This window comes from Ostrea edulis, chromosome 6, assembly GCF_947568905.1.
Source record: "Ostrea edulis chromosome 6, xbOstEdul1.1, whole genome shotgun sequence".
NCBI classification, from domain to species: Eukaryota; Metazoa; Mollusca; class Bivalvia; order Ostreida; family Ostreidae; genus Ostrea; species Ostrea edulis.
In genome coordinates this window covers 38,504,170-38,519,665 of record NC_079169.1, presented here as the reverse complement: position 1 = coordinate 38,519,665, position 15,496 = coordinate 38,504,170, and the positions used below count along the sequence as shown (strand labels likewise).

Here is a 15,496-nt window from a genome sequence, read left to right as displayed (position 1 = left end):
ACATTCCTCAATAAACTTGGAAACATATATCTGAGTTTGATTGTGTGGTTAGCTGCAACGCAGTGACAGTGAAAAGAGTGTGAGTACTGCAGCCCACTGGTAGTCGGACCAATACTCGAAGTCATGGCATCCAAGTACTCAGATCCAGAGGATTTATACTTCCTAACAGACCCTGATTCCATGTTGTCCAGCCTGGATGTTCGTCCCAAAAGACAGTTAAAACTTACGGAAAAGGGTTCAAGCCTGTTTCATGAATATTGTGATGTTTATATAAATAAACTGTTGTCGTTGGGTAGAAACTTAGAAACTCTGTTGCAGTATGACATATCAGTGTGTAAAAGAAGTGAATTGAGTGAATTGGGGCTAAAGTTAGACTCTAGTTTTAATGACTATAAACATCTTAGTGATGAATATCTGGAGTTCTTATCAAGAAATAACACCCATGAAAGTTCCCTTGAGCAGACAAGCCATATGGTTGTGAGACGTACCTACATGGAGAGAGTTGAGATTCTGGCACGCTCTATATCCAAAAAGCTTTCCAGTATGCAGTCACCCACACCATCTGCGAAATCTTCCTCATCATCTAGCTCTCAATCTCACCATACAGTTTTACAAAAAAGACTCAGTTTAGAAGCTGCTAAGGCTCGTCTGGACTTTGTGAAGAAAGAAAATACCCTTAAACAACATGCCCTCAATATTCAAGCAGAATTAGAAGAGTTGGCTGCTAAGAAGGAGATCGCAGTGCTTAGGCAGAACTTTCTGTGGTGGAGGAGGATTGCAGGTCAGATATATCCGACTTGGATCAACTGAGTGTTGTGGATGATTTTATTCGTGGTCTCGAGCCGCCATCCTTGAATGTGAACGCTCCAGAATTTGAACCACAAAATCAGAGAGAGAACATGTTACCATCTTACTTACCGACTTCTTTTACTAATTGTGTTCCAACATACAGTCCGTCTCACTTCACAGATATTCCACTTTCTGTGAATCACAACCTTGGACCCTCTGTATCCACAATGAGAAAACCACTTACACCCCTCACTGAGACTGGACCCTTGAACACAGTTGAACCTCCCAAAACAGAAGCCCATATGTTCACAGACTTTGCGAGGTTCTGGTTTAAAAAAGATCTGGTAACCAAAATCGATTACTTTGATGACAAGCCTGAGCACTACTTGTCATGGAAGACTAGCTTTTTGCGAGTCATGGCTGGACTCCAACAGAAGAACTTGATCTGCTTGTCAAGTACTTGGGACCGAAATCAAGTGTTGAGGCCAGAAACATTAAAGCATGTCATGCCAATGATTCTGTGGCAGGTCGGTTGAATGTTTGGCGTCGCCTGGAAGAGCGATATGGTGCACCCTCACTTGTAGAGGCTTCAATCAGGAAAAAGCTGGAGAACTTTAAGACTCTAGACAGTCAGGATGAGAAAGAACTATACCAACTGTGTGATATTCTGAATGAGATCCAGTCTTTGAAAGGAAATGACATTTTTACTAATTTGTTAGCACAGTTCAACACATCTGTTGGTATTACACCTATAGTAGCCAAGCTACCAAAGAAGTTTCAAGACAAATGGACAACCATAGCCTTCAGGTACAAACAGCAGAACAATTCACAGTACCCTCCATTTGAACACTTCTTAAAATTCATCAGTGAAATGGCAACTATGTGCAATGATCCAGGATTTGTTTATAATCCACCGCGTAAAGATACTTACCGTTATCCTAAACCTGTAGAACGCAGGAAGACGATATCTGCGCACAAGACAAGTGTTTCTAGAGACAATCGGATAGAAATAGATACAAATGACACATGGAGTCAGAATAACACCAATGATGTAACTACTCGTTGCCCAGTACACAAGTCCAAACATTCATTGAACGAATGTGAGGCATTTCGGAAGTGGAGGCTGGATAGGCGTCGTGCATTCTTAAGGCAACACTCTATCTGCTTCAAATGTTGTGCATCAACTCAACATCAGCAGTCATCTTGTACCGCATCTTCTCCATGTTCTGTCTGCAGGAGTACACTTCACCCTACAGCCATGCACTGGTATAGGAGGGACTTGTGTGATGAAGACACTAAAGCAAAGGTACTCACCTCGGATCATGGCGGGGAGGGAACAGAGGTATCGTCAAAGTGCACTACACTTTGCGGCTCAGTTGATGGCGGACGTTCTTGTGCCAAGGTTGTTCTAGCTAAGGTATTTCCCAGTGATCGTCCACAAGCTGCTGTGACTGTATACGTGCTGCTCGATGATCAGAGCAACCACACCCTAGGTCGCTCTGAACTTTTGAACCAACTTGGAGTCACATCTGATCCCATTCCTTACAGACTCAAATCTTGTACTGGAGTGACCGAGGCCTCTGGGAGAAGAGCCGTGGGATTCTGTATTCAGTCTATGGATGGACTTAACTGTCATAAGCTTCCACCTATCATAGAGTGTAATGATATTCCAGACAACATGATGGAAATCCCCACTCCAGATGTCGCTTGTGCTCATCCTCACTTACGGCACATTGCAAAGGAACTTGCCCCACTACGCAGAGATGTTGGTATACAGCTGCTAATTGGAAGAGACTTGGTGGATGTACATCAGGTGCAAGGCCAAGTGACTGGGCCCCCAGCATCTCCCTTTTCCCAGAAGCTTAGCCTTGGATGGGTCATAATTGGAGAGGTGTGTTTAGATGGTCGTCACAAGCCAAGTGATCTCAGTGTCCTGAAGACCAATATTCAGAATGATGGTAGAGGGACAATCTTTACCCCATGCCAGAACAGTATCCATCTTAAGGTCCAAGGCCCCCCTAGCCATGTAACCTTTCAAGCTCGGGACTTCAAGGGTGATAATGTGTTTTACACTGACAGACATGACAATAAGGTGGGAAATTCAGTAGAAGATCGTGAATTCCTGTCACTTATGGACCAGACTTTCCAGAAGAACTTTAATGGAAATTGGACGTCTCCTCTTCCTTTCAAGAACGTGCGCCCACATCTAGTGAACAATAAAACTCAAGTTTTCAAACGGGCCATCAACCTTGACCACAGTTTGAGGAAAAATCCTGAAAAGTTAAAGCAGATGTGTGAATTTATGGAAAACATATTCCAAACAGGAGCAGCAGAGAGAGCACCAGAGATACCCAAGGGGCAAGAGTGTTGGTACATCCCCATATTTGCTGTTGCGCACCCAAAAAAGCCTGGCAAGGTTCGTGCTGTGTTTGATTCTTCAATAGTTTATCAGGGGTGTTCACTCAATGACACTCTTTTGTCTGGACCCAACTTGACAAACAACTTGCTAGGAATCTTGTTGCGGTTTCGGAAAGATTTGTGTGCTATCGCAGGTGACATCCAGCAGATGTTCTACCGTTTCTTTGTGAATGAGAGAGACAGAGACTACTTGCGGTTTTACTGGTATGAGAACAACGATCCACTCCGTCAGATGATAGAGTATCGAATGACCGTCCATGTGTTTGGGAACCGGCCTTCCCACGCAGTGGCAACATATGGACTCAGACAAGCGGTACGACATGCAGATCTTGACGTTGTCAATTTTGTACACCAGGATTTTTATGTTGATGATGCATTGATGTCTCGACCTACTCCTGCTGAAGTAATTGATTTGATGAGGCGTACTCAGAAGGTACTGAATGATGAGGGTAAAATTCGGTTACACAAGATTGTGTCAAACGTACAAGATGTGGTAGATGCATTCCCTGCAGCTGACTTGGGAAAGGATGTACAGGATTTTTCGATTGGTGAAGATGATGATTTGGTTCAGCACAGCCTTGGATTGGCCTGGAATCTGAGATCTGACTGTTTCATCTTCCAGAAGCCAGATGGGGGCGTCTCTTTCACTCGCCGTGGAATCCTCTCCAGGGTCAACAGTATCTTTGACCCCATTGGTTTTCTGTCTCCACTGACAATCTGTGGAAAGACGATTCTTCGTGAGATGTGTACGATAAGTTCAAGCTGGGATGATCCCTTACCAGAAGAGTACCGAGAGCGATGGGAGAGTTGGAGTAGGTCACTGGACCAGTTAAGCAGTCTACAGATTCCCCGAATGTTTGTTCCACAATCGCTGAGCATAGCACCTGACCCACAAGTACTGATATTCTCTGATGCATCTGAAGCAGCAATTGCAGCAGCAGCTTACCTGAAGGTCAAGCACCACATTGGCTTTATCAAAACTCGCTCCTCTGGCAGGACATAGTATTCCTAGTCTGGAACTATGTGGAGCTGTATTGGCAACAGAGATAGGAGAGTTTGTCTCAGACCATCTTAATATCCCGACGTCCTCTATTAGATATTTCACAGATAGCAAGGTCGTACTGGGATACATCAGGAACAGAACCAGACGTTTGTACACGTATGTGAGCAATAGAATTGCTTGTATTCATGCCGTATCAACCCCTAGCCAGTGGAGTTATGTACCCACTCACCTGAATTCAGCAGATGCAGCAACTAGGGGATCAGTTTCTGACGTAGGGAATTCTTTGGATACTTGGCTCGTTGGACCAGTGCAGTTATGTTTAGGGGACCTAGCGGAATGTGAACCAGATATGGACTATCCACTCATCAACCCTGATGATGACAAGGATATTCGACCAGAAGTGAGTGTCTTTAAGGCAGATCTATTAAGCAACCCAACTCCTATTGAGGATCGTTTCACAAAATTCTCAACATGGGACAGTCTTGTGTCTGCATTGTCTATTCTCCGCCATGTGTCTGCCTCCTACAGAGGTTCGATTGATTGCACTAGTTGGCACTTGTGTAACAAGACTAAATGTGAATCTGCACTCAAAGACACTGAAGACTTCATCCTTAGATGTGTACAAGCTCAGGCTTTTAGGGGTGAACTTGAAGCAATCAAGGGGAAATGTGACCTACCTAAGGACAGTCGTATTCAGCACCTATCCCCATACATTGATAATGTAGGCTTGCTGAGGATTGGAGGCCGTCTGAACAACCTGAAGAGTACTGGACTTGCATCACTTAATCCAGTTATAGTTCCTAGGGGACATGTGGCAACTCTACTTGTACGTTTCTTCCATAACAAGGTTTTCCACCAGGGTAGAACAATCACTGAAGGTGCCGTACGTTCTCATGGCTTCTGGATCCTTGGAGGAAAGAGACTTATTTCTTCCATCATTTACGCATGTGTTGTTTGTCGGAAACTGCGTAGAAGGCCCCAGGAACAGAAGATGGCAGATCTTCCGGTGGATCGGCTCACCCCAGGACCCCCCTTTTCGTCTGTGGGACTTGATGTATTTGGCCCATGGCCAGTACTTACCAGGAAGACACGTGGTGGGTCTGCTCAGAGCAAGAGATGGGCTGTCCTAGTTACTTGTTTAACTACACGTGCAGTCCACATTGAAGTGATAGAGGACATGTCCAGCTCATGTTTCATTAATGCCCTACGACGCTTTGTAGCATTGCATGGACCAGTGAAGCTCATCCGATCAGATAAGGGCACTAATTTCATTGGAGCTGTGAATGACCTTCATGTGAATGCAATTAACGTTGAAGATAATGAAGTTCAGACCTATCTTAAGAACAACAGAGCAACATGGTTGTTTAATGCCCCCCATGCATCACATATGGGAGGTGTTTGGGAGCGGGCTATAGGAAGTGCTCGGAGGATCCTAGACTCGATGTTACTGCAAGAAGTACCTAAAGAACTTACACACGAGGTGTTGGTTACACTTATGGCCGAGGTATGCGCCATCCTCAATTCTCGTCCAATAACAGCACTTGATGCGGACCCATCATCTCCTATGGTATTGAGCCCAAACATTTTACTGACCCAGAAGCAGGGGGAAATTGGAACATTTTCAGACCATTTGAGCATCAAGGATATGTACTCTGCAAGTTGGAAGCATGTACAGGTGTTATCCGACATGTTTTGAAAAAAGTGGCGCACCACCTACTTGGACAGTTTACAGAAGAGACATAAATGGTGTACAAGTAAGCAGAATCTGAAGACAGGGGATGTTGTCCTGTTACGTGAGAAAAATGTTCATAGGAATCTGTGGCCATTGGGGATAGTGGAGCGCCCAATTGAGAGCAATGACAAAATGGTTCGTAAAGCTGTCATTCGTGTCGCCAAGGATGGAAAGGTGACAACTTATACTCGACCCATTTCGGAGATGATTCTTCTGTTAGACCAATGATTGTCTGTGTTGTGAGTCAGTTTCATTATAGTTAGACTACAAATTGTCATTGTAAATAAGTTATTAGTTATATCTATGATATAAGACGGGGAGTGTTGTGTTCACGAATTGGTTGAAGTACGACTTGTTTAATATGTAGCTTGATATTTGCGGGTTTACGGTTTTGGTTTATTTAGTACAATTATTATCCATGCTGGCGCAGGATGCCGCGCTCATTTGCAGCAACAGTTTTTCCATGATTGTCCATTATCCGGCCGAGAGCACACTGTAAGCATTTATAAATGATTTATTTGAATTTGTATAATGATTTTGTAGCATGTGTCATTCGCTTTTTTGTGCATTTAGGTTGTGTATGTCAACTCGTTTCTATAAATAGAAGATTCTAGTTCACTGTGTATAATTTCACATTGGTACGTGTGTGTAGTTTACTATATGTGATCTCCTTACTATTAATTCAACATTACAAGTATCCTACATGTGTTTGCTTGGAATTCAGATGTTTGTTAAGTCAAATAGTTGGCAATATTGTTTTAAATGTAAATTTGATGCATGTATGTAGAATTCATTGTCTAGTATCAGTTGATTTTATGTACATGTTTGTTTGTGTGTATCTTGTAGCTTTTCACCACATTCCTCAATAAACTTGGAAACATATATCTGAGTTTGATTGTGTGGTTAGCTGCAACGCAGTGACAATTTTTAAGATGAACTATTCCTAATCTATAATCCCTGCAAGTTTCCAATGTATATCTATACTCGTTCCGAAGATATCAGGGAAACAAAGTCTGAATTTGTCCACACCATATCTAACGACCGGAAGTGAATTTTACAAAAATATTGGACGTTACTTTAGACATTTATAGTGACTATAATATATGTAAAACTCAACTCATTAACTTGTTTCATGACCGAGATTTATGGCACTCAAAAATGAGAGAATGAATAGACTTTCTTTGATATAACCGGAAGTTGGAGATTCAACTTCCGGTGGGGTCAACATTTTTTGAGAATTAGAAAGAGACCCAGTAAAGCGATATAGGTTTCAATTTGAAAGAAAAAAGTTTAAAATTTACGATTCATTTAATCACTTCCGGTGACGACCGGAAGTGACGGCGACAAAAAATATTACGAGTATGCACCATAGAGAAAACAGATCTATCATACCTGAAAGTTTCATTTGATTATCTTTAGTGGTTTTTAAGTTTACCCCCGGACAAAGTTGCTTTTAAAAACCGGAAAATCGGACGTATCTCACGAACGGAAGTGAATTTTGAAAAAATGAAAACAGTGCCTCGAGGTACCATTGTTCTCTATAATCTATGAAAGTTTCAGGAAAATCCATCCAACCGTCTCGGAGACGAAAGGGGGAAAAAATAACAACTAGAAACTTGTTGCCATGGCAACAAGAAGGTCTTCCGTTCTTTCCGTGACCAGTAGATAACCTTAAATTCTTCATTTGTTATAAAGTGGGGAAAAAATATTCGAGTAATCTGGGGATTGAACCCGGGTCGCCCGCATGAAAATCCACTACTCTAACCATTAGGCTAGAGTGGACCGTTGCTTCAAGAAGAAAATGACAGTATTAATACTAACGATATTAATTTGAATGCATGTAGAAGTACATATGTATGTGCCACTTATAAAGTATATAGATAAAAAAAAATAGGGGGGTGGGATTGTATTGATAGCACAATATATATAACCGTTATACAATCTCAGTTATTCCTTTGTCCCGAGGAAATAAAATATGAGAAAATTAATGGTTTGTAGTATTAAACAGATTGAATGTGAACGGTAGATCAATGTTTTCGAAATACCAAGTTCTTCTCTGTTATCAGAAAAGTTTTTTCTTCACTCATAACAAATGTACATGTATTACATGTACGTTGTGCATTCCCTGTACATACTTCTGCAAACATGAAGCTAGAATTATAAAATGTTGATATTGAGAAAATATCGAAATAACGCACGGAACAAATACAAGACATCATTTGAAGAATGAAATCTCATTTTTAAGCTGGAAAAAGTGGGAAAAAAATATTCGAGTAATCTGGGGATTGAACCCGGGTCGCCCGCATGAAAATCCACTACGCTAACCATTAGGCTAGCGAGGACCTCGCTTCAAAATGAAAATTACGAATATCTAGAGTTTGGTTTGATCAATTTAAAAACAAATATCTTATTCAGCATTCTATAAAGAGTCTCTATTTATCTTACCTTTATCAAAGAAAAACATTAAAAAACAAAAAAGTTGAAAAAATCCATGTTTTAAATTCGCTTCCGGTAGCGACCGGAAGTTATGACGACGTACGAAATAGTGCTTACGCAAATCTATAAGTCATGTTCTATCATCTCTAATAAGTCTCCAGTTCATATCTTTAGCCCTTCCTGTAGATCACCCGCGGACAAAGTTCCATTTGAAAATCAGTAAATTGTTCATAACTTGGAACCGAAATGGAATTTTACCAATTTTTTTTTTTTTTTTTTGTGATAAACAAATTTCAAAATATAATGCATTTTTCCTGAAAGTTTCACTGAAAACTAATGTATAGTTTTCGAGAAAAATTTGGTCAAAAAAATAATAATAACTAGAAACTTGTTGTCATGGCAACAAGAAAGTCTTCCGTTCTTTTCGTGACCAGTAGATAACCTTAAATTCTTCATTTGTTATGAAGTGGGGAAAAAATATTCGAGTAATCTGGGGGCGACCCGTCCGCATGAAAATCCACTACGCTAACCATTAGGCTAGCGAGGACCGTTGCTTCAAGAAGAAAATGACAGTATTAATACTATAGATATTAATTTGAATGCATGTAGAAGTACATATGTATGTGCCACTTATAAAGTATATAGATAAAGAAATAGGGGGAAAAATTGTATTGATATCACAATATATATAACCGTTATACAATCTCAGTTATTCCTTTGTCCCGAGGAAATAAAATATGAGAAAATTAATGGTTTTGTAGTATTAAACAGATTGAATGTGAACGGTAGATCAATGTTTTCGAAATACCAAGTTCTTCTCTGTTATCAGAAGAGTTTTTTCTTCACTCATAACAAATGTACATGTATTACATGTACGTTGTGCATTCCCTGTACATACTTCTGCATACATGAAGAATTATAAAATGTTGATATTGAGAAAATATCGAAATAACGCACGGAACAAATACAAGACATCATTTGAAGAATGAAATCTCATTTTTAAGCTGGAAAAAGTGGGAAAAAAATATTCGAGTAATCTGGGGATTGAACCCGGGTCGCCCGCATGAAAATCCACTACGCTAACCATTAGGCTAGCGAGGACCTCGCTTCAAAATGAAAATTACGAATATCTAGAGTTTGGTTTGATCAATTTAAAAACAAATATCTTATTCAGCATTCTATAAAGAGTCTCTATTTATCTTACCTTTATCAAAGAAAAACATTAAAAAACAAAAAAGTTGAAAAAATCAATTTTTTAAATTCGCTTCCGGTAGCGACCGGAAGTTATGACGACGTACGAAATAGTGCTTACGCAAATCTATAAGTCATGTTCTATCATCTCTAATAAGTCTCCAGTTCATATCTTTAGCCCTTCCTGTAGATCACTCGCGGACAAAGTTCCATTTGAAAATCAGGAAATTGTCCATAACTTGGAACCGAAATGGAATTTTACCAATTTTTCTGGTGATAAACAAAGTTCATAATATAATGCATTTTTCCTGAAAGTTTCACTGAAAACCACTGTATAGTTTTTGAGAAAACTCCTGCACAAAATTTGGTCAAAAAAATAAGAAGAAACAGTAGAATCACTATAAGGTCTTCCGTGAAGAACGGAAGACCTTAATAAGAAACAGTAGAATCACTAAAAGGTCTTCCGTGAAGAACGGAAGATCTTAATAATCATAAGAAACAATAGAATCACTATAAGGTCTTCCGTGAAGAACGGAAGACCTTAATAAAAGTGAAAAAGAAACAATAGAATAATAGAAGGGTCTTCCATTGGAGACGGAAGACCCTAATAATAATAAATAGAACAATATCAATAGGACTTTCCACAGAAAGGTGGAAAGCCCTAATAATAATAAACAGAACAATATCAATAGGACTTTCCACAGAAAGGTGGAAAGCCCTAATAAACAGAACAACTAGTAATCCTAATTGTTCGCGAACAATTAGAGGACTTTCCACCTACAATGATTTAAAAAAAAGATATTTAAGAATATTTTAGATGATGTTAGAAACTCAAAAAGACCTTAAAAATGAAATAATAATTTCCACGATGACCTTGACCTTTGACCTTGACCTCATTTTGAAGGTCAAAGGTCATCGGTCTTAATGCAAGTGATTCCATGCCTTTATTTATATCAATTTAAAAGCTATAACCTTAAAAAATGTTAATCAAGACATTCAGGGGCAATAATTTGTTTAGGGGTTTCGGTTACTTTCAGTTAGCTTCTCAATGCTAAAAATACTTTGAAAGACCTTGAAAATGGTAGAAGAACAATTTAGATGATGACCTTGATCTTCGACCTTGACCTCATTTTGAAGGTCAAAGGTCATCGGTCTCAATGGAAGTGGTCCCATGTCTCTATCTATATTAATATAAAAGTTATAGGCTTATATAATGATATTCGAGACTTTCAGGGGCAATAACTATGCTTAAGGATTTTCGTATCCCTTCCATTAATTTCTCAATGCAAGGGGGTTTTACTCTGAAGTCATTAGCGAAGGTTTCATGTCTCTATGACTTTCGCTTTAGTAGGAGTAGTGATAACAAGCTTTTCAATGCGAGTCTCCCAAATTCACGAAAGGGTCAAAGTTCAAAGTTATCATGCATTATATCTGAACCAATCATGAAGTCAATACTTACCGATATAATATTTCAATGCTATCTTAAGCAGGAAAAAGAGTATAATAAGTGCTATTTTCTGGCCTTTTTGGATGACCTTGACCTTTGACTTTGACCTAATTTTCAAGGTCAAAGGTCAACAATCCCATTCCAGTTGGTCCCGTGTGTCTATGATAAACCGTTCTCATGTTGGACATTATTTACGAATAAATTGTAAAACCTAAGGGGCAATAACTCCCCTGAGAGGTCTTCGAATCCTTTTGATTAATGCCCATATGAATCCATCTAAATCTCCTCTATGTTTCAGCAAATGTTTGATGCTCCTATCTTTTACGATTAAAGAGTAGTAGCGATAACAAGGATTTTTACGTAAAGTCCAATAACTCCGTAAAAGGTCAAAAGTCAATTACGCAGGGTCACATGTGATCATGTTTTGAGATGTTGATTATGATGGGTTATAAAACTTTTCGATAAATCTAAAGATGTCAAATTATTTTTGGCGGAAAGAAAAGAAGGAAGAAAATAATAAACAGAACAATATCAATAGGACTTTCCACAGAAAGGTGGAAAGCCCTAATAATAAAAAACAGAACAATATCAATAGTACTTTCCACAGAAAGGTGGAAAGCCCTAATAATAATAAACAGAACAATATCAATAGGACTTTCCACAGAAAGGTGGAAAGCCCTAATAATAATAAACAGAACAATATCAATAGGTCTTTCCACAGAAAGGTGGAAAGACCTAATAAGAAGAAGAAAAGTGAAAAATCAACAATAGAATAATAGAAGGTTCTTCCGCTGAAGACGGACAACAGTAGAATCACTATAAGGTCTTCTGTCTGGAACGGAAGACCTTAATAAGAAACAAAGTAAAAACCATATGTTCCCAAACTTTGTTTGGGGAACATAATAAGAGTTGCTAAAAAGTTTACAACACTCTTGTAATAAAAATAATTCTCGGTTTTGGTGTTATTACTGAAGCAGTCAGTATATTCATTTCGGTCCAATTTCTGTAGTTGGTGTTGATCCCTTTAAATTCTAAAAGTCAACCGTCGATTGTAAAAGTAAGCCTCTTCATAAAACTCCATTAAGGATTTCTTATCACAGGTTAAAAATCGAAATAGATAGGTGTATACGCTAAATAGAAATCTAATACCATAGAAATGGATGAGTGTATACGCTAAATACAAATCTAATACCACAGAAATGGATGGGTGTATACGCTAAATACAAAACTAATGCCATAGAAATGAATGGGTGTATACGCTAAATACAAATCTAATACCATAGAAATTGATGGGTGTATACGCTAAATACAAATCTAATGTCATAGAAATGGATGGGTGTATACGCTAAATACAAATCTAATACCATAGAAATGGATGGGTGTATACGCTAAATACAAATCTAATACCACAAAAATTGATGGGTGTATACGCTAAATACAAATCTAATACCATAGAAATAGATGGGTGTATACGCTAAATACAAATCTAATACCATAGAAATGGATGGGTGTATACGTTAAATACAAATCTAATACCATAGAAATGGATGGGTGTATACGCTAAATACAAATCTAATACCATAGAAATGGATGGGTGTATACGCTAAATACAAATCTAATACCATAGAAATGGATGGGGTATACGTTAAATACAAATCTAATGTCATAAAATTGGATAGTTGTATACGCTAAATACAAATCTAATGTCATAGAAATGCATGGGTGTATATGCTAAATACAAATCTAATACCACAGAAATGGATGGGTGTATACGCTAAATACAAATCTAATGTCATAGAAATGCATGAGTGTATACGCTAAACACAAATCTAATACCACAGAAATGGATGGGTGTATACGCTAAATACAAATCTAATACCACAGAAATGGATGGGTGTATACGCTAAATACAAATCTAATGTCATAGAAATGGATGGGTGTATACGCTAAATACAAAACTAATGCCATAGAAATGGATGGGTGTATACGCTAAATACAAATCTAATACCATAGAAATAGATGGGTGTATATGCTAAATACAAATCTAATACCATAGAAATGAATGGGTGTATACGCTAAATACAAATCTGATACCATAGAAATAGATGGGTGTACACGCTAAATACAAATCTAATACCATAGAAATGGATGGGTGTATACGTTAAATACAAATCTAATACCATAGAAATGGATGGTTGTATATGCTAAATACAAAATTAATTTATAGAAAATGAAATTCATTTTTTATAACATTTAACAAATATGATAACCAAAGAAATAAATATTTCAATTTATTAAAAAAAAATCCAATTTTTTTCTGTCTTAGATAATGAACAAAAAGTATTTTGGCTACTAAACTCAAAAAAAGAATTTTTGATCTTGTGGGCAGTTTTATCAACGATAACATGATATAGTAATATCTATATGTTCAGTGTATCTATGGTATATTTTCGTTGAATTATACGAGCTAGAACATGTCTTGTCATTTTTGATTGAAATATTCTATCGATTGGCATCTCATCTCTTGATTATTATCATTATCTCATGATGTTGTCTATTTATTTTGGACTCTGAATAAGAAATAAAATATTCTATGTTTTATTTATATATATATATATATATATATATATATATATATATATATCATACACTACCGGAAATATTTGATGCAGAATTTGGAAAGTACATATGTGAAAACTGGAAACGTTACTTAGACGACTGTTTCATTTTCTGGACGAAACCAATGAGGATTTACAAAGATTTCATTCAATTTTAAATAATTTCCATGAATCAATCCAATTCACAATGGAAGCGAGCACTAAAAATCTACCATTTCTGGATTTATTTATCATAAAAGAGGGCAATCACATTACCACCGATTTATACAGCAAAGAAACGGACACTCATCAATATCTAGATTTTAGATCGTGTCACCCGTCACACACTAAACGTATTATTATACCTCAGTATGAGAATTCTATGCAGCGCGTAATCTGATTGGTCTAGACAGTCACGTGCCAGGGATGACAAAACTCTCAAACATCATATCTCCATATTTACCGCTTGGGCAGCCTCGTGCATTTTCCATAAATTTAACGTCAAGGTAGACGAAGTGTATTGTGATGTCACAATAATCCGAGTCAGAATACATGCATTCTACTTTCATTGTTCGTAAGGCACAAAATATGCGGGTCTCTGATACACAGTTGAATGCATGGTTTTGGTTCATACAAAAAACAAGCAAGTAAATCAGCATTCAAGGAGAATGAAAATACAAAAAACTGGTTATCATATCTGATTATCACTGTATTTCGTTGTTTGTACCTTTTACCGTAATACGTTGACGGCGCAGTGTTACCGTTAGGACGATCTCAGCTACATACAATGTATTTAGATGAGCGGACTCCAATTTCAAATGCAATTTTGGGTCTTGCTTTGTTTCGGTATAATAAACAATTTATTGCATGAATGTTCGGGAGATATGAAGATTTATTCACCCAAGAAAAATCATATTCCCCTTGGGCGTTGCCCTCGGGGAATATGATTTTTCTTGGGTGAATAAATCTTCATATCTCCCTCACTATCATGCAATAAATGTATATTATTATATGATTGAATAATTCCTAGCTCTCTAATTGGCTGAGATCCAACAATGTAGAAATCATACTACGTTATGTTTACCTGCACGTGACCTTCCAGGTGAACATAAGGAATTATTTTTTTCCACATAGGACCAAAAATAGACCTTCCAGGTGAACATAAGGAATTATTTTTTCCACATAGGACCAAAAATAGGTCGTTGAAACTTACAATTAAAGCAAAGAACAATCTTGAAGGGTTTTTTACCATATAATAAAACAATTATTGCTGTTTTTGAGGTCAATACGATGATTTAGACACCTGAGGAGTACAATATTCACCGAGCCCTCGCCCTTCGGGCTCGGTGAATATTGTACTCCTCAGGTGTCTAAATCATCGTATTGACCTCAAAAACAGCAATAATTGTATATTATTATACCCCAGTATGAGAATTCTATGCAACGCGTAATCTGATTGGTCTAGACGGTCACATGCCAGGGATGACAAAACTTCATATCTCCACATGTTACAGGCTCTGTTATTAACTAAAAAAAGAATAAGAATCAGAGCGTGAACTCATCATGTCTGGTCACTGTGGTATCAGTCGGTAAAGTGTGAAATTCATTAATGGACGAACTGATACCATAGTGACAAGACATGATGAGTTCACGCTCTGATTCTTATTCTTTTTTTAGTTAATAACAGAGCCTGTAACATGTAATCCGCTGGAAAAGTGTTTAGCTAGCTTTGTAATGTAGCTTTAGTGCTTATTGTTAATTATATTTGTGTTTTCTCCATAATGTAATCCTTTCCCGTCCTGACGAAGGGACAGGTTGTCCCGAAAATTTGACAATTCCAATTGTTCATGTCGTTGGTCATTCTAGTGCTTTATATATATATA

General features: G+C 37.9%; 2 protein-coding genes across 2 annotated transcripts; both read left to right on the top strand.

The window, feature by feature from the left end:
• Positions 1-123: 123 nt before the first annotated feature.
• On the top strand, positions 124-4,210 carry LOC125646037 (uncharacterized). The gene is made up of 2 exons (XM_056141893.1): positions 124-781; positions 1,317-4,210. The coding sequence occupies exons 1-2, from the start codon at positions 124-126 to the stop codon at positions 4,208-4,210; spliced, it is 3,552 nt and encodes a 1,183-aa protein (XP_055997868.1).
• Positions 4,211-4,559: 349 nt separating this feature from the next.
• On the top strand, positions 4,560-5,906 carry LOC130047266 (uncharacterized). Its single transcript, XM_056141892.1, has one exon. It carries the CDS (start codon positions 4,560-4,562, stop codon positions 5,904-5,906), a length of 1,347 nt encoding a protein of 448 aa, XP_055997867.1.
• Positions 5,907-15,496: the final 9,590 nt, after the last annotated feature.